Below are 23,177 nucleotides of genomic sequence, written 5' to 3' on the forward strand. Positions count from 1 at the left end.
TCTAATCTCCTGGCCTGAGTGGTGAGAAAGACGGAATGTGTGGTGTCTACAATCCTGATGAAATAGGGCTCATTTAACGGCTGCAATTAGCCAAAGGTAATGAGTGGGCCTGTATTCACCCCAGTTGCCCTGTTTTATCAGAAAGAAAGAAAAAGAAAGAAAGAAAGAGGAAGAGGAGGAGGAGGAAGAGGAGGAAGAAGATGGTGGCAGCAGCACATGTAACCACAAGCAAGCATGAAGCAAGCATCTCTTAGAGGGTCCCAGGCTCAGGCTGGATGTCACATGCAGCCCCTGCTTCACTACACCCAGGAGGACAACCCTCCCACACTTCCTGAACACACCAGAGGTAGGTAGATGTAAGGAAGGGCGCTGCTCTCAGCCCAGATGGCAGGCTGGGAGCTGCCACTCAACTCGTCATGAGTAGATGCCTCACTGGAAATTCTGCCTCAGCACAGAGGTGGGCGGGAAAGATCTGGAGGTGAGAATGGAACCCTGTTATCTGCTAGGAGGAGCTGGCCTGGCACCCTAAGAAGGAACCTTCAGGCAGGTACCGAGCAGGTGGGCAGGGTTGGGTTGGCTTTGTTTTGTTCTGTGTCTTTCTTCTTCCATCTACACCTAACCCAGATCTTTTCTCTCCCTCACTTTAGAAAAGTATAAAAATACTTTGTATCATGTTCCCAAATAGAAGTGGGGCACAAGGATAGGGAAGGGTCTGGTATCCAGTTCACAATCACAAGAATGAGGTACTTTAAAAAAGTAAAGCAAAGCATGCATTGTTAAGAAAATCTGAAGCTACTCTGTTGGACTCTGAAGTGGGCACTGGATAGTTTAGGCCAGGAAGGACAGCAGCATCCCAGGGCTGCCCTCCTAGGGAGCGAGCGAGCCCTGATGCACGTGCTGGGCCCTTCTTCAGAGTGCCTAGGAAACTCCCCATACCGGTTCCCAGCCTGGGCCCTGGGCCTGGGGTTAGGAGGGAAAACCCTGAGTCACAGAGCCTTTGTCTTCGGGAGCTGGGGCTGGGGTAGTGATTATGATCATTGATATTTTATCTATGCTCGGCATTGTCCAGCCCTGGAAGGGCCAAAAACTCTCTTGAAAAGTCTGGCCAGCCCCTCCGGGTGTTCTCTTCCCTGCTATTGAAAAGCAGGCACACCCAAGATGAAATCTCTCTGCCTAGGGTGCAACTCCCAGTAAGCCACAGTGACCGCACAAGACGAGCCCATAAACTACTCCATTCACGGGGTCAGTGGGCTGGAGAGCTGATGGGAGCTATCTGCTCCAACTCACAGGGAAGTAGGAAGACCTCTGGCTACTGAGACCTCCGGCTCCAACTGCTGCTGGAATGGGACAGAAGGTGGAAGGACCTCCTACCTAGAGCAGCTAGACTTTGCCAGGGGGAAAGATCAAGGAATGGGGAAATGGAGTGTGCTGCTCCATGGCTCTACTGGCCTCCCTAATCTTGGCACACAGAATTTACTGTCCGTGGCTCTTTCTCCTCCACTAGACACAATGTTCCTTGTGGGTAAGACAGGGTCCCTTTCATTCTGCTCTATACTAAGTGTCTAGCACATGCTAGACATTCGTTGCAAGTCTATGAGAACAAGCCCCTGAAACCACGTGTGGTGAATGAAAGTCCTGGTAAGACATGCTGTGACATGGGGCACAGCTCTCCTGAGTCAAGGAAGCTGAGCAGCAGGCAGACGCCGGGCATGGAGCTGTTGTTCCTACACTAGGCACTTTCACTCCCACATCTCCAGACCCATTAGAGTCAGCTTTATTATACTGGAAGACCAGAGAAGCCTCACAGAAAAGCCTTAAAATGGAGGCCCACCATCTTCAGGACAGTTTTCTGGTCTGTCTGAGTGGTAGGGCTCTTAGCACTGGCCTGCAGGATCCAGCCAAAGGGGAGCCACGGGGATAGGGCTTCCTGAAGAGTCAGCCTGTACACACAGTTTGACACTTCCTCTAAGCTCCTGCTCCTGCCTGTTGGGCTCCGTGGTCTCAGGCAGCAGGATGGGCCTGGACACCCTGAGCTGCTGCTGTTCAGTCGCCTCCTTCCCGAGGCCTTTACTCTGGCCCCATGGACAACTCTGTCACACCCACTCCCAAAGGAAGCCATTGTGGCCCCTCTTCCGCTCTGTGCTCTCCTGTGCTGATCTTGTCACAAACGTTCTATCGTGGTCTTCACAAGCCCACGGTGCTATGCTGCCTATGAGGAAACTGAGGCTCTGAAAAGCTAAAAGGTTCAGTTCTCACAAGACCTGTCACAGACCAGACCCATTAGAGTCAGCTTTATTATACTGGAAGGCCAGAGAAGCCTCACAGAAAAGCCTTAAAATGGAGGCCCATCATCTTCAGGACAGTTTCCTGGTCTGGCTCTGTTGGGGCTAAGTTTGAGGTAAAGGTTGGACATTCATAATAGATTCCCATCATAAAAGAAAGCAGCTCAATTGTGGACCTGTTCCAGGATGCAGAAGTACAGTAGGTTTTTCCACCACGGGAAGGTGGCGGTGGAGGAGAAAAGCCATTAATCACCAATGGTTATGTGTGAGTAGGCCAAGAAGGGTGTTACCCAGGTGATTTCCCTGTTTGATGTCCTTTGGGTAGCAATATCAAAAAAGACATCTAGCTTTTCTCCACGCTATAGCATGTACTGAAAAGAAAACAACTGTCCTTCTTTATTTCCCATTCTGTTCCCTAAGAGATCATTCAGAGTCACTGGGCCTCTGTTTCCCCCAGCATGAACAAGCACCTGCCTGGCTCTGAAGTTGCAAATGATGTGGGTGGCATTGTCCAACCTCACAGGCCCCCACTGCACTCAGTCTCATCTATGGGAAATGCCTTGAAATTAAAGAAGAAGCCACTGGACACAGAAGGAGGGTGAGGACAATCTCATGTGGCCCTGCAAGGCACTGAGGGTGAAAGGCCACTATAGCTCTTCCATCACTGAGGTCTGGTCTCCAACTCAACCTAGACATCACAGAATCCATCTGCAGGGCAATGCAAAATGCACGCAACCAACGCAACCATCTCTTTACAAGAAACAGCATCACACGTACACAGAAACACCAGACCAAAGGGCTTATTGGCTGGGACATTTGTCGTATAATAAACCAAGAACCTTACAAAGGTCCTTGACCTCTGGACTTTCTAGCTTCCTTCTGGAACTACCCTGAGAAATATGACAAAAGACCAAAACGCACCCTGAGAGAACCCCCTAAGAGCTGCTTTACCCCATGACTGTAAGAATCACATCGCCATGGCACGTCCATATATCGTAGACACACAGCACAGTACTATACAGATACTGGACCTGAGCCATTTATATACTACAGCAATTACTGCATGCAGAACCAAACACAATTTATATATTTTATGTTCATGGTGTACTTGATTATGTGAAAAATGCAAATCTTACACACATACACACACACACACTATCAACAACAGGAGCTAACATTGAGAACCACCCATCAGATTTTAAAGGATTTTTACTTCCTATTCCACAATAGGTATTCTGAGTTAAAAAAAAAAAAAAAAAAAAAAAAAAAGGCCACCATGAACTACCTACCACCAGTCAGAACCCAATGCTGGATTTGGAAATGGTGCCAATTTCCACACACCTGTGCCCCCCACTCTCATGCCCAGCACCCTGTTGGTCTACCCCAGACCTGCTGGGGACTGAACACAGAACGCAGCCTCTCCAGGACTCCTCTGGAGTTTCACCTGGCTGGAAGGACTAGAAGAAGATGCCCATAATGTGTAGCTACTCACCCATAATTCCACAGGAAAGGAGGGTAGGTCCTTGACTCATCTTTGGCGTGTGCTGAAAACAAGCAGAAAAGCTATTCACTCTTCCCGTCACGCGACTCTGCACTGAGTTCTTTCTAAAGTCACAATTACAGGGGATCTGCCCTTAGGCAGCAGCAGCTGAGTAAAGGGAAGAGAGCAGCCTAAGAGGCAACATCTGCCGCAGAAGACTGAGCCTGGCCTTTGCTTCAAGGCCCCAGAGTTACACACTGAGCAGGCTAATGGGCTTCTGAGCCACACATAATGCCTGGGACTCCTGGCAAGAGGGACATGGGGAGGTTTGATGCAACGATAGAACCAACTCTCATTAGGTGCTGGAAAGATACTTGGAGAGGTGGCCCTCCTATGGAGCATGGAGCCGTGGACCCACTCCCTGGTGGCTGGCTCCTCAGGTGCTACAGGAGGAACAGCATCTCTTCTACCCAGGGAACGCTGGCTGATGCCTCACAGCTGTTTATGGTTACAGTGAAGCTGTCAATCAATCGTCCTCTCTGAAGCCAAGACACTCACTGGCTCGTCAGGGCTCAGCCTGAGAGCTATGGCGTTCAATTCCTGGGCACTGTTCATTCACTGGGCTTCCCACTCCACTGCTTTCTGTCTTCCCACAACCCACACCTCCCTCATCTGAACACAGATGAAAAGTAGCTGAGGATTCACAGCTAGACAGTAAGTTGAGCACAGAATATTCTGGTGGCTCTTGTGCATCTAGCATCCAAGTCGAGTGGCCTACTCAGATGGCGAGTGAGGAGCAGACATACTAGTCAGGACCCTGAGAGGAAGGTCTTCCTCAAGCATTCCAGAGACTGGCTACCTCACATTCAGTTGCAGTATACTCAGGATACAGGAACGGACAGTTATCTGTATCCAGGCTGTGCTAGGGATTGGTCATACAATGGAAATGAAGTTCTCAGCCTGTTACACAGGGTTGTAGCTTCTGAGAGGAACCCCAGGCCGACCACATGACAAAAAGAGGCAGGGCTTTTAGGGTGAGAAGTGGGTGGGAGCCTGGGTTAGTTCATAAAGTCCCAGGAGGAGGGTGGGGATGACTAGCAACACCTGGCCCACTCAGATAAGACAGCAGGCGCCTGGCACCGGCTTCCTCACCCCATCCCAGTGCCCAATATGGCAAGAGTACCTTTGCTCTTGGCCAGCAGCAGTACATTTATCTTATAGGGGTTTAATGGACAGGACGGTCCTTTCCAGACTTGAGGACAAAGAAGAGAAGAGGGGCTCAAATCTCCACGAGAACATGGTCACACAGACAACTCATTACATTACAGAGAGATGGAACTTGGGGGTGGGTGTGCAGACTGTGTGCTAAGGTGGGTAGAGGTCAGAGACAGTTTCCAGAGGAACACCTGGGCTGCTGTTGATAGACAAGGTTACTGATGATAAACAACCCTTTCCAGGTCTCTTCTTGGCTTAAAACAATACTCAACACCACCGGGTCAGGTCACCCTTTGGTATATAACTATCTATAGCCACCGACTGACATATCTAGAAAGAGTTCAAAGGGGCTGTGCCTGCCTCCATCTCAGCTAACATGGCTAGTGCTGCAGGATGTGCAGCTGAAAGCCACACCAAAGTCACCCAACAGAGAGCAGGTGACAAACACAGGGGAGTCTGCCATCAGGATTGTGCCACCCACACAACCAAGTGCAGAAACCTACAGAACCCAGAGAGGCCGCTTACTTTCCAGAGAAGGGTTCTGAGAAAGAATGGGGTTGACCTCCTGCCAGGGTGCCTTGCCTGTCAAGGGAAACTTGGTGCCCAGGGGTACCCAGGCTCAAGGACAACATCCATTTGTGTGGTTCCTAGTTAGCTACACCAAGACAGGGACCACAAAAAGTGGAGGAGAACAGGAAGGAAGGCTGGCATAGTGAGTGTGCACTACTGGCACACAAGTGTCACCAACGAGGGCTTGGGATTTCACGTGCACAGCGGGAAGCAGAGTACAGCCGCCTGTGCCTTGTTAGGGGAGAGCTCAAGGTCTGCTCATTCCACTGACAGGAGCAGAGGGCCAAGGGAGGCCTGCATGGGCCCTAGCACCTGTTTCTAAACCTGTCTCACTCTGGCCCTGCCCTTTCTGGCTATGTTCTACATACCGTTCTACAGCCTGTGGGTTTTCCACCCTTATTCCACTAACACTCATTTTGTTTGAGCTGGTTAGAGATGGACTCTACTGAAGAACCCCGAGGTTAGAGATAGCTCAGCAGCTGAAAGCACTGGCTGCTCTTCCACAGGACTAGGGTTCAACACTAGCTCCTAACTGGCTTATAACCATCTTTAACTCTAGTCCCAAGGATCACACTCTCTTTGGGCCCCCATGGATACCAGGCATGAGCATGGTACACACACATACATCCTAGTAAAATATCTATACACATTAAAAAAGGAAGAAGAAGAGGAGGAGGAGGAGGAAGAAGAGGAGGAGGAGGAGGAGGAGGAGGAGGAGGAGAAGGAGTGGCTTCATGCTGGATCCCAGGTTAGGATCCAGCCCTGTCTCGCTTTCTAAGCCCTACCTCTGCAGTGAAGCAGTACCGGAACATCCCATCCTCAACAGCTCCCCGGGTCTAAGGCACAACACATGCTGACCCCTGGCAGGTTTGCCTAAGGATTTCACTTTGGGCAAAACGGCATCCAGGAGTTTCTGGCTCCAAGCTGACACAAAGCCTTCCTGTTTCCAATCTACCAATAATACAATAAAATTCCCACTGGCACATGCCATTCCTAAAGCCCGGGCTTCTTACTCTTCAAATCCTCTATTCCCAGAGCGGGAAGAGGGGATAAGCAGATCACTGTGCCAAGCCAAAGGGACTCTGGCTGTGAGGCCTCCCGAGACTTCTGGAATCTGCAAAAGAGTGAGCTCAACTGCACGCTAAGGTCTGCAGGGAAGGAAGCGAGGACATGCTTGCTTTTTGCACGTCTCCCTCTTTGTGTCTGAACCCACCAAGGCTCAGTCTCAGTGAGACGGTTCCTGTCACAAGAGAAGCCTCTGGAATCAGGTCCTCCTAGGAAAGACAATAGCTGGAAATCAAATTGAGGCTTCAGGGACATCTGTCTGACTGAAGAAGGCCTGGACCTCTATAAAGACCTAATTAAGGCTCCAGAGGAGAAGCTAGCACACACAGAAATGCCAGGCCTGGCTCATGGTTCTCACAACTTTCTTCAAAGGTTACTGCCTAAAACAACTGAGCCGCTTTCCCCTTTGCTGACACAGGACACAGAGAGCCACAGTGTGAAGGGAGATGCTCATACTACATACCAAGACTAAGCATTGTATCATGCCTGCCTCTCAAACAGAACTAACTCAGCAAGCCCCAGCAGCAGAAAGAAGAGAAGAATTCAGGCCTGAAAAGATGAATGGAGGCAGAAGGGAACATTGCAATGGAGACAGGAAACTCAGAGATGCCAAAGTAGCCCCAGCTTCAAGGCTAAGGGTCTCCTCAGGCACAAAAGTCCCTATACAACATATATCTACCCAAGGTGAAAGACACCAGACTTCAGCTACTCTGTGGTCAGCCAAAGACCCCGGGATTTGGAGCTGTTGAGGTCAAAGTGTCAAGTTGGCCTCACAAAGAATCTAAAGATTCCCTGTACCTAGACAGTGGGACACGAGGCCTAACGTGGCTACCAACATCATGATGGGCACTCTAACGTGGCTACCAACATCATGATGGGCACTCTAACGTGGCAGTGCAGACGGCAGTGCCTGGTCTGAGGACAGTATGCAGTCTCTATACTGTCCTCTGCCCAGAGTAGCCACTAGCCCGTCTTCTCTGGTCTCCAGGATTTAGAGTAGGCTGGGAGAGAAAGTTGGCCTGGCCGAAGGAGGTGGTTACTCTGGAAGCAACAACAGGCTTTTGGCCTGCATGGAGGCGAATGGCAGGAGCTGGGGGAGTTCAGTGCTCCAGGGTCAAACGTCTGGGCTGCTTTCCAGTGGTGGTGGCTAATGTTAGAACATGAGAAGGAAAAGCCCTCTGACAGAGGAAAGCAACCAGGCAGACCAGGGAAAGAGGACCAGACATGGTCATGGCTACCTAGTACGTAAGCCACACCAGGACTGTGAGGATAGCCTATTCCCATACCAATCAGTCCCAGAGGAGTGGGCTCCTGTGCCCAGAGGGAACAAGCTAAGCACTTGTCAGTTCTTGCTCCTGCACCTCCCTTGAGAGCAAGGAGAGTCTACCTTTGTCACCAGAATTTGAGGTTTGCTGTTTTGTTTTGAGACAGGGTCTCGTGTTGTCCAGGCTGGTCCCTAACTAGCTATACAGCCAAAGCTGGCCTTGAACTTCTGATCCTCCTGCCTCCACCTCCCAGATACTGCGATCGCAGGTATACAGTACTAGTTCTTAAAAAGAGAATGAGAGCATGAAGACCATGAAAGGGCAGAGACCACCACAGGTCTTCCCTTTCCTCACCAGGACTCAGGGCAGCAGCTGGGGGTGCTCCATGGTCGAAGGGAACGTTCTGCCTAGGGTGTCTCAGACCTTCCCTCTGTGACTAGGAGGAGCCAACGCCACACCACCACACCCCGGAGGCCGCTTCGACCACCCCAAAGCTCCCAGCTTCCCTAGAATCCTGTTCCTTTTTGAAATCTTAACCTCCACTTCTGTTATCTTTTTGGTCTAATTAGAAAACAGAAGAAACTGTTTCCGATCTTTTCTGTGTTAACTGGTGGCAGCTTGTGTGCTTCGTGGACCCCAGCAACTTGCCCTGCTGCTCACAGTGAGGACTGGCTGACCTCGGGCTCGGTCTCAGGGAGCTCATCACTAGACTGACACTATTTGGATCTTTCTTCAGGCACACACACAACTCCTTTCCCTGAGGTAGCTGCAAGCTTCAGAGGCTCTGCCACTGCCAAAAGGTCCTGGATAGTCCATGCAGTCCCATCCTGAGTTCTCTGAGTCACAGTTCCTGCCTATTTAAGGGACAGAGGTGGATACACCCTTGCTCTTGCCCGGGCACCCTCCATGGCACTCTCCACACTTTCTGTGGCCACACTGTACTTCCCCTTACATTGCACCAGGCCCAGAATGGAACAAACAGTCAGTATGTAAGATGTCAACAAACTCACAGACAAGAAAAGCTCTCTCCAAAGAAAGAGAGAGAGAGAAGAGAGTGAATTAGCTCACCACTGACCTGCCATCTGGAGCAGAGGGGACGAGGAGACAGATGGTTCTGGGCCTACATGGGCCAACAGCAAAGAGCAGAGGCAAGAAGGCTGCTCCCTGGAAGGGCAGCAGAGGTTGGAACTTGCCTGCAAGTGCAGGCTGTGAGCCCTGAGGGAGGGATGAAAAGTCCCGCCCTTCTGTTCTAGGAAGGCAAGGCTCCTCCCCTAGGGAAGGCACAAGGCCATGTTCATCAAGGCAGGGCTCAGGAAGGGCTCCTTCCATGACCTTGGGCCCTGGTACTGGAAACCAGCTCTGTGGCCAGCCCCGGCCCAGTCCTACCTTGATACTAGACAAGCACAGAGGCGCTGTGGAGGCAAATACTACAGCTCAACCCTCAGAAGCAGAGCCCCCGGGGACTCTGGGCAGCCCCTCTGCCCAAGACCACTCACGCACTATCTACAGATCCTGCACCAGAAAACCAGTTACTACTAACAACAAAGACAAGACAAGCATGACGCATATGTGTGATCCCTCGGCTACAAATTAAACAGAGGGACCAGAACAACAAGGTCAGAAGCTGTGGCAATGGAACGTGTGCACTCTAACTGAACAACTATTATGCAATAGTCATGGTTCCAGGAGAGAAAGGCAAATGCCTGGCTTTCATTAAGTGTCCGCCCTAGCATGAGGAATCACTCAATACCCAAGACCCATAGGTGACCTGCTAGAAAGTGGTATGAGCTACAGAGGGAAATCCTGGGTGGAAAAGGGCAGACCGTCTGAGTGTGGGCAGGCCTGAATTTGAGGGAGAGTGGCCACACAAGAAAGGAAGGAGGACAGAGTCGTGTTAAGGGAAGAGTTCTAGGCTATGGAAGAAATCCAAAGGGCCTAAGGCTGGCATCTCTGTGCCGGAGGACGGTATTGGCCGAGTGGAATAAGCAGAAAGTTACAGTACCGGAGGCAGGAAGCCAGTGGAAGGTTCTGTCCGGCAGACTTGCCTGGAACTCCACATGGCTGCTGGGTGAAAATCAGGTTTTAATAGCCAGGAGAGGCCCAGTTACCACAAGAATCTCCATGAGAGAGGCCAGCAGATTAAGATGAGGGTGGCTGGTGGGTGAGGGTGGGGATAACAGTGGGAAGTGACCATCTTGCAGATACACATTATATGTGAATTGGAAGGAAGGTGCAATGGCTGAAGTGGCTCCACTCCTGCTAGGATGACCCAGGTGTCCTCAGTCAGATGAACCTTAGCTGCTTCTCTCTCCCATGTGCCTACAGTGCTGGGGCAGAGAACAGCTAAGAGATAAGTGTTCCAATATCAGCCTAAGAAAGGAGGCCTATACACAGGCCAAGCAGTGGGGCTGATGGGTGGGAATGAGGTGAAGAAGTGGGTGCTGAGGCAGTCACTGCCCTGCTGCAGGTCTCAGCTCTCAACTATATGTTTGGAAAGTCATACTGGGCCCAGTGGTTGCTAAGCCACTTCTTTTCAGCCTCAGAGGCCACACCCAGCACCCCAGTTCTGTGAGGTTCTGATATGCCTATAGACCCGCCATCCTCCTCAGCACACCTGGATCTCAACAGGGTATCAGCTATGAATTGGCATTAATGGCCCTTAAAGGGCCACTGTATGCATGCTTGGTAGATCCTACCTCTAGACTGGGAGCTACTCTACACAAACAGGGCAAGTTACTCAGCTCCAAGTTACACTGGTTCCTCAACCCTGCTGGCCCATGCCAGTCCACGGGACACGCACTTGTGAAAGCCTACAGAACACGTGCAGGTCCCAAGTATTTCACCAAACTCCCTGGGGAAGGGGCTTCAGCCGTCACAATGTGGTATTGGCCAGCATGAGACAAGGAAAGGAAGCCCACCAAAGGGCTGAGTGTGAAGCCCATCACCACCTGGTAGAGGGCAAACAAATGGGTGATTCGAGGAGGGTAGGTGACGAGACATGCAGTCAGAGGGCAGCTGGACTTGCCACCTTACTGCCAAATTGCGCTTCCTTTCTCTCTAATCTACCACTCTCGACCCTCAGGTGGTGGCTCTCATGCGGCACTGCCCTTTGAGACAGCCTTATCTCGGCTCGTCCTCTGGCACCCTCATCCTGGACGCCAGCCACCTCTCTCTTGAGGTGGAGGTGAACAGAGTGCTGGGCTACTCTGAGCCGCCTCTGGCGTGACCTTCCTACCCCGTCAAATCGGCTCTAACCTGGATCCAGCTATTGTCTCCCTGAGTACAAATCTACACTCTGCTCCTTTGCACACAGTCCCAGCCTCGACCCTCTCACAGAGCTCTGCTCACTTCCAAGTTGTTAGGCCCAGATGCCCATCCACAGCCACACCACAAGCCCTCCCTGCACCCCAATGCCACAAAGGAGGAGAAAGAAATGCAGTGCTTGAGGTCCTCACCAGTTCAGGGATGAAGGTCCTGTGTGCTCCAGAGTCAGCTCCCTGGTTGATGAGGCTTCTCCTTAGGATCATCACCATGGTAAGGACCTCAGGAACTGGGCTGCATCCCAGGCTGGGCACAGGCCATCTTCAGCGGGGAAGACTTGATTAACAGTGATACCTGGGCATTCCGGAGAGTGAGGTCACTAGAAACAGCTCCCCATCAGTTGCTCAGACTGGCCTCTGGGAATGGCCAAAAGTAGTCAACGGCCTGGAAAGACAAAAAGACAAGCAACGGGCTCAGCACTAGGAAAGCCTCAGGTGTAATGCAGAGAACTCCACAGGGATGGAACCATATCCTTACTAAAGGAGGTGCACTCTGGGAGGTCACCAAGGGCAAGAATCACTTTCTTAGATCTCTCTCTCTCTCTCTCTCTCTCTCTCTCTCACACACACACACAAACACACACACACAAACACACACACACCCCAGCTAGCCTTAGACATCTAATATAGCCAATGCTCTGCCAGAGACAGCAACAAATTTGGACCCACGAGACATCTTCAAGACCACAGGTTCTGAGGTGCTAGCAATATGTGGTTCCTGGCAATCCAGCATCTTATCACTGGCTGGGCTGGCTTTTGCAGGCACACCGAGCTCACATTAGGACAAGTTTAGACTGGCAAAGGATCAATATTCCTCATCCCCACATCCAATATCAAAGGGGGCAGGGGATGCAGAGCTGGCCACTGGCTTACCTCATCTACCTTCTTAGGAAAACTGCTACAAACAAATCAGGAAGGTCTATTTAAAGACACGTGTCCCATCCTTAACAGTTGTGGTTTTGTCCCTTTCCCCAGAGTGGGCCACACCAAGTGACCTATGAGCGACTGCCCAGACCTCCTCGGCACTATCACTTGCCAAAGATCATCAGGCAGCCTCCTTGTTCATGACGTCCCACCAAGCAAAGGAAGACACTGCACAGGTCTGAAAAGCCACTCCTTACAAGGTGACTTCCCTGATCTTAATACCCCATCCCTATCAGCCTGCGATTTGACCTTCAAAGGAAAGTCACATGGACAGAAGGACTGGAAGATCACCATCAAAATCTAAAAAATAACGGTAATCATAGCAATAAAGAAAAAGAAAAGCGGCTTCTAATCTGTGATTAAAAACGGACTGTTCAGCACTAATGTTTTAGAAGCTGCTGTGTGAAAGTAGATGGCACCTGGCATTCACTTCCCATCCAGCTTGTCAGCCATGTTCTCCTGTTTACTTCCACTGGACTTTACAGTGGTGCTCCTGACTCTGCTATTACAGGCCGGCTGGTGAGCACAGGAAACCAACCTTCTAACTTCTTCGAAAACAAGGTTCATCCAAAGTGCAAAATCAGGGGTGGGGAGGAGGGTAGTCAATGCATTTATAAAGCTTGACTGTTCAGGAAAGGAGGCGGGGGGGGGGGGGGTGGTGGTCAAGAGTCCCCCGTGGCGCTAGGAGACCTGCTTCATGCTTCAGTACCACATCAGTCTACAAACTGTGTGTCCCAACCAAGTGTGATGTGTTTAAGGAAAGAATGTCAAACCATTCCGCCTAGTTCTGGCTCAACAGCAGGGCCAGAAGTGCCCACTGGCCCCCTGCAGGCTTGGATCAGGAACAGGCCAGGAGGGGTGCCCCTGGATTCGCCCTTCAAAAGGGCCCTTTGTGCTGCCTCAGCAGGGGAGGCCTGATGGCAGCCATCACCTTCTGGGTGTGAACCTCAATTCAGCTCTAGGGCAGGCAGCCATTGGCACAAGGCCTGAGAAGTAAACTCAGCATTTCCTTCTCGGAGGTGACTGCTAGCCTTGGTGGTCATAAACTCGGAGCCTAAGACCAGCATATTTGGGTTGGAATCTTCCCTCTTGAAATATATTGATTTCTCTGTGGGGCCCAGTTTCCTTCCCTCTTGATAAATAAGAAATAACTCTAGCTGCCCTTAAGGTTATTGTATCCTAGGGAAGCAGAGGTCAAGCGTTTTCCTCTGTGTCCGGTTCATCTGAGAAATCACTGACAGCAGCTACTACCGCCAGTTTCATGGAGGAGTCCCAACCCTCTTTCCAGGGGTGGACATCCAGTCATCCTTTGCAGCTGACTTAAATTCCACCAGCAGGGGCCTGGCTGTATCAGGGTCCATCCCTCTGCTGAAACTGGGAGGCCAGTAAAAGCAAGACTATGGAGATCTGTTGCCATGGAAACATGACAGCCCTTCCAGCCACAGCTCTGCACAAAGCTGAAAAATGGGCATCCGTACTCTTACCAGCTCCAACCCCACTTTAGCCCCTACAAAGGGGAGCTGGCAGAGGCAGCACTTGGGGTGGAGTACTATAAGCACCTGTGTACCCGAGTGGTCAGTAAATGGCCAAAGGTCTGGAGAAGAAAGGAATGTGGCCTCACTCCTGCCCTCACAGCTCTGAAAAGTGGCAGCACTATATACAAGCTGAGAGCAGGGGGAAGGGCAGTGTGTGTGTGGGGGGGAGGGGGGTATTAAAGCCTCCCCTGCACGGAGCCCAGGGCAGGAACACCCTGGCTGCCCACTCACAGGGGACTGGCTAAATAAACTACAGTAGAGTTGTATGGCTGAAGGCTGTGTGGCCTTTAAAAACGGTTGTAATGAAGCAGTCAGAACACGATATGGGGAATGGTATGCACTCTGGCAGCCATGCTGCAGGACAGAGAGCTGGAAAGACCCTGAGCTCTGAGAGCCACGCTGAATGCAGACTTTATTCTGCAACATGGTGGCTCCCAGGAGCTGTGGCTGGAGCTGGCTTCTGGGATCAGCTGGAAGAGTCTCTGCCCTTTACATGCCTCAGCACAATCCCTTGAACAAGTTGAGCTCAGCACACACTTATGGAATTAGGCTAAATCGCAGCAGCTTCTTCGAGTCTGGGTATATATAGACCTGGAGAGGCTAATCCAGACCAGCAGAGCTTGGCACAATCTCAAGTTGCCGAGGATTCTTTCGACCAGTAAGTAACACAGGCTCAAAGAACCCCATCAGGGAATGCTGGTCCCTGTCCAGCGACCTAGACCAGTGTAAGAAGACCTCTTTCCAGAGAATAAGGGACAGGTGATTCCAGGAGGGTGGGTGACAAGACTGAAACCTAGCTGTCTTTGAAGCTGTCTTCTGTCTTTGAGGCTGCCGCTTGACCCAGCTGGCTTTCTCTGTAACCTCACTTAGAACAGCTTCTATCTACTGAGCACTACCTTGGTGTGTCTCTAAGGAGTCACCAATTCCCAGTGTAGCCATGTTAAGGGGGCATAGGGCAGGGGCATGGTGCTTTAGCAGGTATCATGGGACTGAGTTAATTAAAAAAAAAAAAAGTTATAAAAGCATGTGCCTGGCCACACCTGGCCACGCCTGTCTCACTTTACGTTCTCTCCCTTTCCACATAATGTGGTATCATTTATCATTTGCCTCCAACCTTTCAGAGCTGAGACAATTCTTCAGCCATGCCATGAAACCTTCCCTCTTAATAAAGTCTATTCTTTATAAAGTTACCCAGCTTCAGTTATTTTATCATAGCAGCAGAAAATGAACTAACAAGTCAGGCATTATAGCTCATGCCTATAATCCCAGAATTTGAGAGGTGGGGGCAGAAGGACTAGGAGCTCCAGACCAGCTTCAAATATATCATACCTGGTCTGAAACTAACATCACTCCAAAATAAAACAAACTCATGCAATTACCTACTATGCTAGTAAAAGCTGCTCTACACACATTAGCCGTAAAGTAGGCTCATGTTTCCCCATTTCACAGACACATGAAGAAGCTCACCAGCACTGAGTCCAAAAGCTGGGCTCGGATCCCTGGTGGATCAGCTCCCACGCTTGTAACTTCCCACAGGCGCCCACCTGTCCATCCCACGCGTGCCCCTCAGAAACCCACTCAGGCAACTACCACACAGCCTAGCAATCGATCACATTCCTCAGCGTTTGTCCTGGAAAATTAAACATGGTCACCTCAAAACCTGCCACAAATACCTTATTCACAACAGTCAAATCAGGAACCCATCCAAATGTCCGTCAGTGGTGATTGGTTAAACAGTGGCTCATCCATTCTAGGGAAGACCACTCAGCAGAAAAGGAGGAACTAGTCTCAGACGCCACGAGCTCCCAGAGAATTATTCTGGGCTTAAAAAAGTGACTCCCCTAGGGTTAAATTGCTATATGATACCATTTGTAACAAACTCTTGAAATGATAAAAGTATAGAATTGAAGACTAGCAGTTGTCAGGCGTTTGGAAGATGTGTCAGAAAAACAACACAAGATACGCTAGGGAAGACGGAAGTATTCCTACCTCCACTATTCCATGTCTGTTTCCTGTTTCTGATGTTGGGCTTCAGTCTAACAAGCTAAACTACCCACACTTCAAAGCCAGAAGAACCTGCCAGTGCCACAGCGCCAGCAGGGTAAGACCAACACCCAAGTCTAGGCCTACTCCTGGCTGTTTCCCTCCCTAGCACACTCATGCTTTCTTCTCTGCCCCTCTGTTTGGTACAGGGTCTTATCCTATAGTCCAGGCTGGCCTGAAACTCATTTTGTAGCCCAGGCTGGCCTCAAGTGTCAATCCTCCTATCTCAGTCCCTTGAGTTCTGGGACTATAGCTGTGGACTACCACACCTAGCCTGGGCCTCTCTCTGATACCACAGGGACAGGAATAGCTTTGCTTTCACACAAGTCCTTCCTAACTGGAAACTGTCTCGCTTTTCTCCTATATACTTCAGTGAGGTTCGTGGGCTTACACTCTTGAAAGCAGCCATGCGATAGCACCTGTAGGTCAGGCACTTGGCTCCCAGAGAATGATGCTGAGCACATATGGAGCATCTGTGGCAGGAGTGCATGCTAAATGGATTAACACACGGAAGCTCTGCAAACTACACAATTCCCCATGAATCTTAAGACTGCAAGAGTTCACTGAGGGAAGGTGTCCATCATCACCTTCCCTCACTTTGAAATACACTTTGAAAGGTTAATCCTTTAAAAGAAACTGACCACACTAGAAATTGCCAGGACAACTGAACCTCTTCCTCCTTTTAACATCTCTATTCAGTCTGTGTGGTTGTACAGGCAGCAGCATCTCAGTGTCTTAAAAATGGAACCCTGACCGGAACCTAAGCGTGGACTTGGCCACAGACACTGATTTTCCTGACAGTGTCTTAGCATTCCACTTCCCCTCATTAAGCAAAGGAAGCAGGAGCTGGCAAGGCCATACGATCTTTGTGAAGGTCTTATGCACACTGAAACTTTCGTGACAAGTCATCTGGAGTCAGGATCCAGGAACACATTTATGAACACCTGGGGAGTGCCTGTCTCCGTGATCACACAGTCTATAGAATCTGTTATCAGATTCTACAACAAGTCAGAAGAGTGAGCATCGCTGAGGCAGCTGGGTCCTGCAGGCCTGCTCCTGGTTTGGCTGCCCAGAGAAGGGAGTTGCACCCACCAGCGGGGTACCCTTGCATGAAAAGCTGCTTAGGGACTTCATCCAGAGTGCTACCTTCCAGACCAAGAAAGCTACTGCAATTTCCGCCTGAGGGAGGCCCTGAGACTGTGCATCCCCACCACTGTACACACTTCAACTTAGCCCAGGCTCCGCAGTACTCATGGAAGATTGATTAGGAAGCCTCTCTAGTCAGAATTTAGCATTAAGAATATGCTCAGTACCAATGCTGATTTAAGAAAACCCCACAGTGGAATCTGTATTCACGAAAAGCTACCTGCGTGTATCTGTGGGGTGTGTGTGTGTGTGTGTGTGTGTGTGTGTATCTGTGGTGTGTGTGTGTGTGTGTGTGGTATGTGCACAATTATTTTTTGAGACAGGGTCTCTCACTAAACCTGAAGCTTACCTATTTGACAAGCCTCAACTTAGATCTACTAAACACAAAGCTTCAATTTATAGCTGCTTGAACTCCAAAGGCTGTCATATCTACTAGACTCTGTGGAAATGGCCCAGTCAGTAAAGTGCTTGCCTTGCAAACATGAAGAATTGAGTTAAATTTCTAGGACTTACTTGAAAAAGAAAGAATCAAAGAAAGGAAGAAAAGAAAAGAAAAGCCCTAAACTTTGCACATAATCCCAGCACTAGGGAAGCAGAGGCAAGAGGATCCCCTCAGGCACACTGGCTAGCCTAGCCTGCTTGGCAAGTTCTGGCTAATTAGAGGGACCCTGTCTTAGAATACACATGCATGAATGCATGCACGCACGCACACAGGCATGCGCACAACCACATACACACCTATACCTACCTGTGTGCACATGCACACATGTTTACATGCACAAACACACACACGCACTGCTTTAACTCGGAAATGGTGCATATTCCTCTCGAAGGCAGCTCTTCTTAAGCAATCTAGGGCAAGCACCAGCCCTCTGGAATATAGGTTAGCACAGCAGTACAGGCCACACTACAGGCAGCAGGAATGAACAGATGAGGGCTGTCTTGAAGGTGAAAAAAGGATACAAAGCCATCACTTTTCATCTTTATCTGTGCAGCTCGGCTAAGCGCATACAGAAGCCCCTCCCAGGCATGGAGGGAGCTACAGTACTCCAGCCAGATCTGCGTTCATCCACCTTCCCACTGTCCCCTGGGCCTGTGTCTTCCATTGCATGCCTACCACAGCACACTCTACCCTTCTCTCAAAGTTCACGTGTAATGTGTGCAACTTAGGTGTGGCCTCCTCAAACTCAGTCCTGGGCCACACAGCAGGAGCCTCACCAATGTCTATCTGCTAATCAAGGATGAGGATCAACCTCAGAAAGCTGGAAAGTCTCACAGCTGTACTTACAAGATCAGTCCAAGGTGAACTATGTAGCTGGCCCTGGACAGCTTGTACTATGTTGCTAATACACAAGGCAATGCATAAAAACTGTGTTCTAGTGATCTCAGGTGTAAGGTTAGGAAATAATGTCCTATTTGGTGGGAGTACGGAATTACCACTAGATCCACCAAAACCCTTAGCACATGTCAGAGAGCAGACACTTACGAAGTCCTCGCTAACTGGCTAAAAATAGAAAATCCTGTCACTGTGCTCACTGCTGACGCTGGGCGCTCAAGGGATGAGGGGAATTTCCTTCCTGCAAGTGCAAAGCACCCTGACATCTGTAAACGAAGAAGGACCAAACCCTATGCCTGCTTCAGAACGAGACATGTCATAAAAGCTGTTCTCTTCAGTCATAGGATGAATACATGCTTCCTGGGCCAGAATTCCAGGTAATCAAAGTCCATTGGAGTTTCATATTTGAGGAAGGCCTGGAAGTTACAGTGCACAGCTAAAAAGGGGCCTGGCCTTTGCTTCCCCCTCCCCCCTCTTAATAGAGGGGAGGAAACAAAACACAATAGTAAATTACGTTTTCTAGGGCATTCCAATCACTGGCTCACTGTCACAGGGATTTTCTGTTCTTCTTATGCAAACATTTCGAGAGGGAAGGGAATGACATTATTCCAAGACACAGATGTCCTGTGATGGAGAGCAGAACAGATCTGCACATGGGTACAAGAGAGCCCATGCTGTGTCTTGATACTGAGGCCAGCAGCACTCGTGGCCTGTCAAGCACTTGTTTATCAATGAGAAACAACAAAGAGATGGATGGGCTCCTATGTGCACTACTCCAGTTCTCACCACTTGCCACGTGAGAGAACTTACTGCAGCCTGGAGTGTGTGAAGCCATCTCAAAAGGAAGGAAATGGGCCCAGGCCACCGGGGAACTAGTACTTACTGACAGCATGGAGCTACACAGCACCTTCTCCTCCAGGATGAAGAGCAGCATGGGCTGAACAACAGGACTGTGACAGGGCAGGGCCCTAGGGATAAGCTACCGCAATGGTAAGCCACTTAGCCTAAGACAATCATGACCTACCTGCCCATCAGGCAGACCTATTTCTACTACACCAAATTTAATCAATCCATGATTTACAAAAGAGGGGAGGGGAGGGGCTAAAAAAAAATTAAAGACAAAACTAAAAATGGAGGCATTCAGAAAAGTGGCTATGTGGGCTGTAAGGGTGGGGTGGGGCTTAGGAAGTGTGGACTCTGGCCCTAGCAATGCCGCTCACTGACCAGCACCGCCTTATCTGCCCAGTCACTCCCCTTTAAGCCTAGTCACCCTCACCTGACAAATGGGTCAACTAGCTCTCTCAGAAATCCAAGTATAGGAACATAGCCGCTACATGGCTCTATGCCTCTCTGAGCCACGGTTTCCTGACCTGTTACATGCACATGGGAATCCCACACTGGTCCCAGAACAATCACTATACTGGGATGTGTTCAGTTCCACTGTGTACTCCAAGCTGGCTGGACCTAAGCTTCTAAGGATTCTCCCATCTCACCTTGGGAGCCCTGGGGTTGATGATGCACACTATGGCACTGGCTTTAAGTAGTTTTAGAGATGTAAACTCAGCTCCTCACATGGGCAAGTACTTTCCCCACTCAGCCATCTCCTCAGTTCAGGAAATGCTTATGAGGTGTAGGGCCCTTCTGTAGAAATGTTCTTTCCTTCTCATAGGCCAACCTACCTCAGCCCAGGGTACACCGCAGCTTTCCTAACAGTATGGCTTCAGTGATCAGCCAAACAAGGAAAAGCATGACTTCCCCTGTGCTTGTCAGACCCAAGGCTGAGGCACTGAGCAGCCTCTTAACCACTGTCACTTACAGCACTTTATCACAGAGGCAGTGAGGTGAATGGAGCCGACCTTCTCATCCAAGCCAGGATCACACTTATTTTGTGTGTGATACGCTGGAGGTAATACTGGGAACAGACCTCTGAGCTCTGTAGGAACCACAATGGACTTCCCACACATAAAGCACATCCTGACCTCAGTGCACACTTCAAGACTTCCCCTTCCTGATCAGGTGGTGTCAGACCCAATCTATTTTGCAGAGTTGGTACAGAAATTAATCAGAGTGACCAATCACACTTGAGCTTTCTGTCTTTTCTCCTCTATCCTACATCACTGCAACTTCAAGTTCAAGAACACCATCAGCTGCCAAAACAACATCTGAGAGGCTCGGAGCTGCTCAGCAGGTGTGTCTATGACAGACAAGAACCACTAAAGTACCAGCCTTCTTGGGTCACACTGCCAGAACCATCTATCTGGTCCTCAGGATGGGGGGGGGGGTTCCAAAGGGCAGGATCAGCTCCCGAAAGCCCACTCCAGCATTGGCTGCAGCATCACAGCAGGAGGACCCTCCATGTACAAGGGCAACCAGCTGTTAGCAGATAGACCAAAATATCACCGGACTCTAGCATTTTTAGATAGAGAAGAGACTCCCACTAAAGGCTTCACTAAGTCTTAAGTCTAAGCTCGATCCAGGTGTTTAGTCTACTGAACAGGCCATGGAATTAACAGGAGAAATTTGGAGGAGAGGCTGCTCTCTGGGATTTCCTTCCTATGTTTGACAGGGTGTGGAGTCAGAAGAAAGGGCAAGTGTCTCACTTGCAAATTCTTCTCCACTTCCTTCTCCAGCAAGTCACCTGTAAAGGATGAGTGTATAGACCTGGGGGTGGAATCTGGGGAAACAGCCTAGCCAACCAATCACCCAGGCTAGAAGCAAGGCATCTTGGGAAGCTATCTAGCCTCTTTCAAGCCTCAAACCAATCTCTGCACATCTCTAGAGATTCAAAGGACCCTGAAAGAGTTAACCCAGTTCCCAAAGATGAATACACCATCTTCCTCATCAAAAATAACCTATGCCCCAGAAGAAACAGAAATTTGTTCTATTTGTCCAAAATATATCCGACAGTGCTTGACAAACAGCCAAGGCCGCAGGCTGCTGCAGTACTTATCACGCCGTTGCCGTCATCCCTCAGCGGCACCATCGGAACCAGGTTTCGGTGCAGATGTCCTTGCTCTCAGGAAGCCCACTCACTGCGTCAGCAGCAAGGCTCACTGCAGGCTCTGAACACTCCACCTCCACGTACCTCCCAAACCAAGTAAGTAGCTCAGACATGTAGCCATATGGAAGAGGACAGCTCCACAAACCACCAACACTGCCGGCCTGAATCACGAGCCAGGCTAGGGAGGTGTTTCACGCTCTCAGACTTAAAAATAACAACAGGGGTTGGAGAGATGGCTCAATGGTTAGGAGCATTTACCACTCTTGCAGAAGACCCAAGTTTGGTTCCTAGGACCCACATAGTGGCTCATAATCTTTAACTCCAGGCCCAAGGAATCTGATAACCTTGCTCAGGTCTCCAAGGGCTCCTGCATACCCACAGTGAATAAAAACTCAAGTAGGCTCACAATGTCTGTATACAGGTAATAAATCATTTAAATAATGATATCACAGTTAACCACGAATGAGATGAGAACAGATGAAATTTAATAGTTAAGGACAGATGAGAACCTGGCACTTGGGCACAAAATCCATGCTTAGTCAATGGTACATGGAGGTCATGGGAAGTCTATCTGATCAGCAAGTACATCAGTTGATTCAACCAGCTTACTGAGCGAGTATTTTGGGTGTGCTGGGATTGTGGTAAGGTAGAAGACGCAGCCATCCAGAGCCACATTCTCTGCTCCAGGAAGTGGGAATCGGTGATGATTGATGGGTGAGTAAATGAAATCACTGAGAGGCAAAGCTCACACCTGCGGGGTGGAGGACTTGCTCCAGCGGTAAATGCCTACCATAAGAGCAAGCAGACCTGAGACGAGCCCTTAGAACACAGAAAGCTGTGGGGGTAACAGGTCTGCAATCTCATCTCTGGTGAAGCAGGAACAACAGATCCCTAGGGCTCACTGGCCAGCCAGTCCAGCCTAAATGGCAAGCTCCAGGTCCCAGAGGAAGAAGCTTTCTCAAAATCAAGGTGGGGGCTGGAGTTTGATTCCCAAAATCTGGTTATAGCATCTGCACACAGTGGTGTGCACTTGTAATCTCAGTCTCGGAGAGGCAGAATCAGGTGGATTCTCGGGACTCACTGCCCACCTTAGTCATATCAGTGAGCTCCAGGACTCAAGGAGGGATCTCGTCTCAAAAAATAAGGTGGATGACTGCTGAGTAACACCACCCAAGGTTGACCTCTGGCCACACACACACATATACACACCACACCACACACACATACCACACATCACACACATATATACATACATACACACACACACCACACATACCAACACATACCACACACCAAATACCACACACATATACACACACCCCACACACACACCACATATACACATACACACGTGCACACACCACACACACATATACATACACACATACCACACACACTACACACACATACACACATGCGCACACACACACACACACACAAGTAAAATAATTTTAAAAAGAGAAAGTCCATGCTTAATAACAAATAGTGTAACAAACCTGGACTCTGTGAGGTCCAAAACCTTGCACCACAGTGCTATAAAGATTACAAAGCCTTCCCGGATGGCTCCCTCCCACGCCCTTACATGTCCTCTGCCTGAGCAGGTCCTTGTACACTTGACTTATTAACAAACTGGCAAACAAGCACTACAGCTGTGATGTTCATGTGGCACAAACCTATCAAGTGCCCAGAAGGAGCATCTGCCTACTTGAGGTCCCGCCGAGCAGGGCTGGTAGAGCCAGGCTGCTTCAGCCTGACTGGCCTGGTCATGCCTGCAACTGGGTGTGGCCCAAGGGTCAGAGTCAGTACAGAAGTCTTTGAGCAATACTGACCACACCCCCTGGAGAAGCCTCATTCTCTGAGAGCCCACAGAGGGGCTTGGGCCCCTCTGCAGAGAAATCACAAAGGCAGCTAAGTAACAAAACTGCTTCCTCTAAAACTCAGTGGAACCCAACTGCCGCGGAGAGGAGCAGGTCCACCGTGAGATGCATAGGAACA

General features: G+C 49.8%; 1 protein-coding gene across 5 annotated transcripts in view; it reads right to left on the reverse strand.

The window, feature by feature from the left end:
* Positions 1-23,177, reverse strand: part of Fam53b (family with sequence similarity 53, member B) — a 101,765-nt gene that overhangs the window by 55,720 nt on the left and 22,868 nt on the right. For 3 of the 5 annotated variants that reach the window (NM_001381859.1, NM_001381858.1, NM_212473.1), the window contains exons 2-3: positions 11,333-11,582; positions 3,775-3,826 (exon numbers count right to left, since the gene is read on the reverse strand). In NM_001381859.1, the coding sequence (NP_001368788.1) occupies positions 3,775-3,826; positions 11,333-11,410 (130 nt within the window). In that variant the 5' untranslated portion in view covers positions 11,411-11,582. Of the gene's footprint in view, positions 1-3,774; positions 3,827-8,952; positions 9,114-11,332; positions 11,583-19,064; positions 19,133-23,177 lie in introns of those variants that run through there. The other 2 variants (NM_175268.4, NM_001347630.1) reach the window with 2 other exon arrangements.

This window comes from Mus musculus, chromosome 7 (assembly GCF_000001635.26).
Source record: "Mus musculus strain C57BL/6J chromosome 7, GRCm38.p6 C57BL/6J".
NCBI classification, from domain to species: Eukaryota; Metazoa; Chordata; class Mammalia; order Rodentia; family Muridae; genus Mus; species Mus musculus.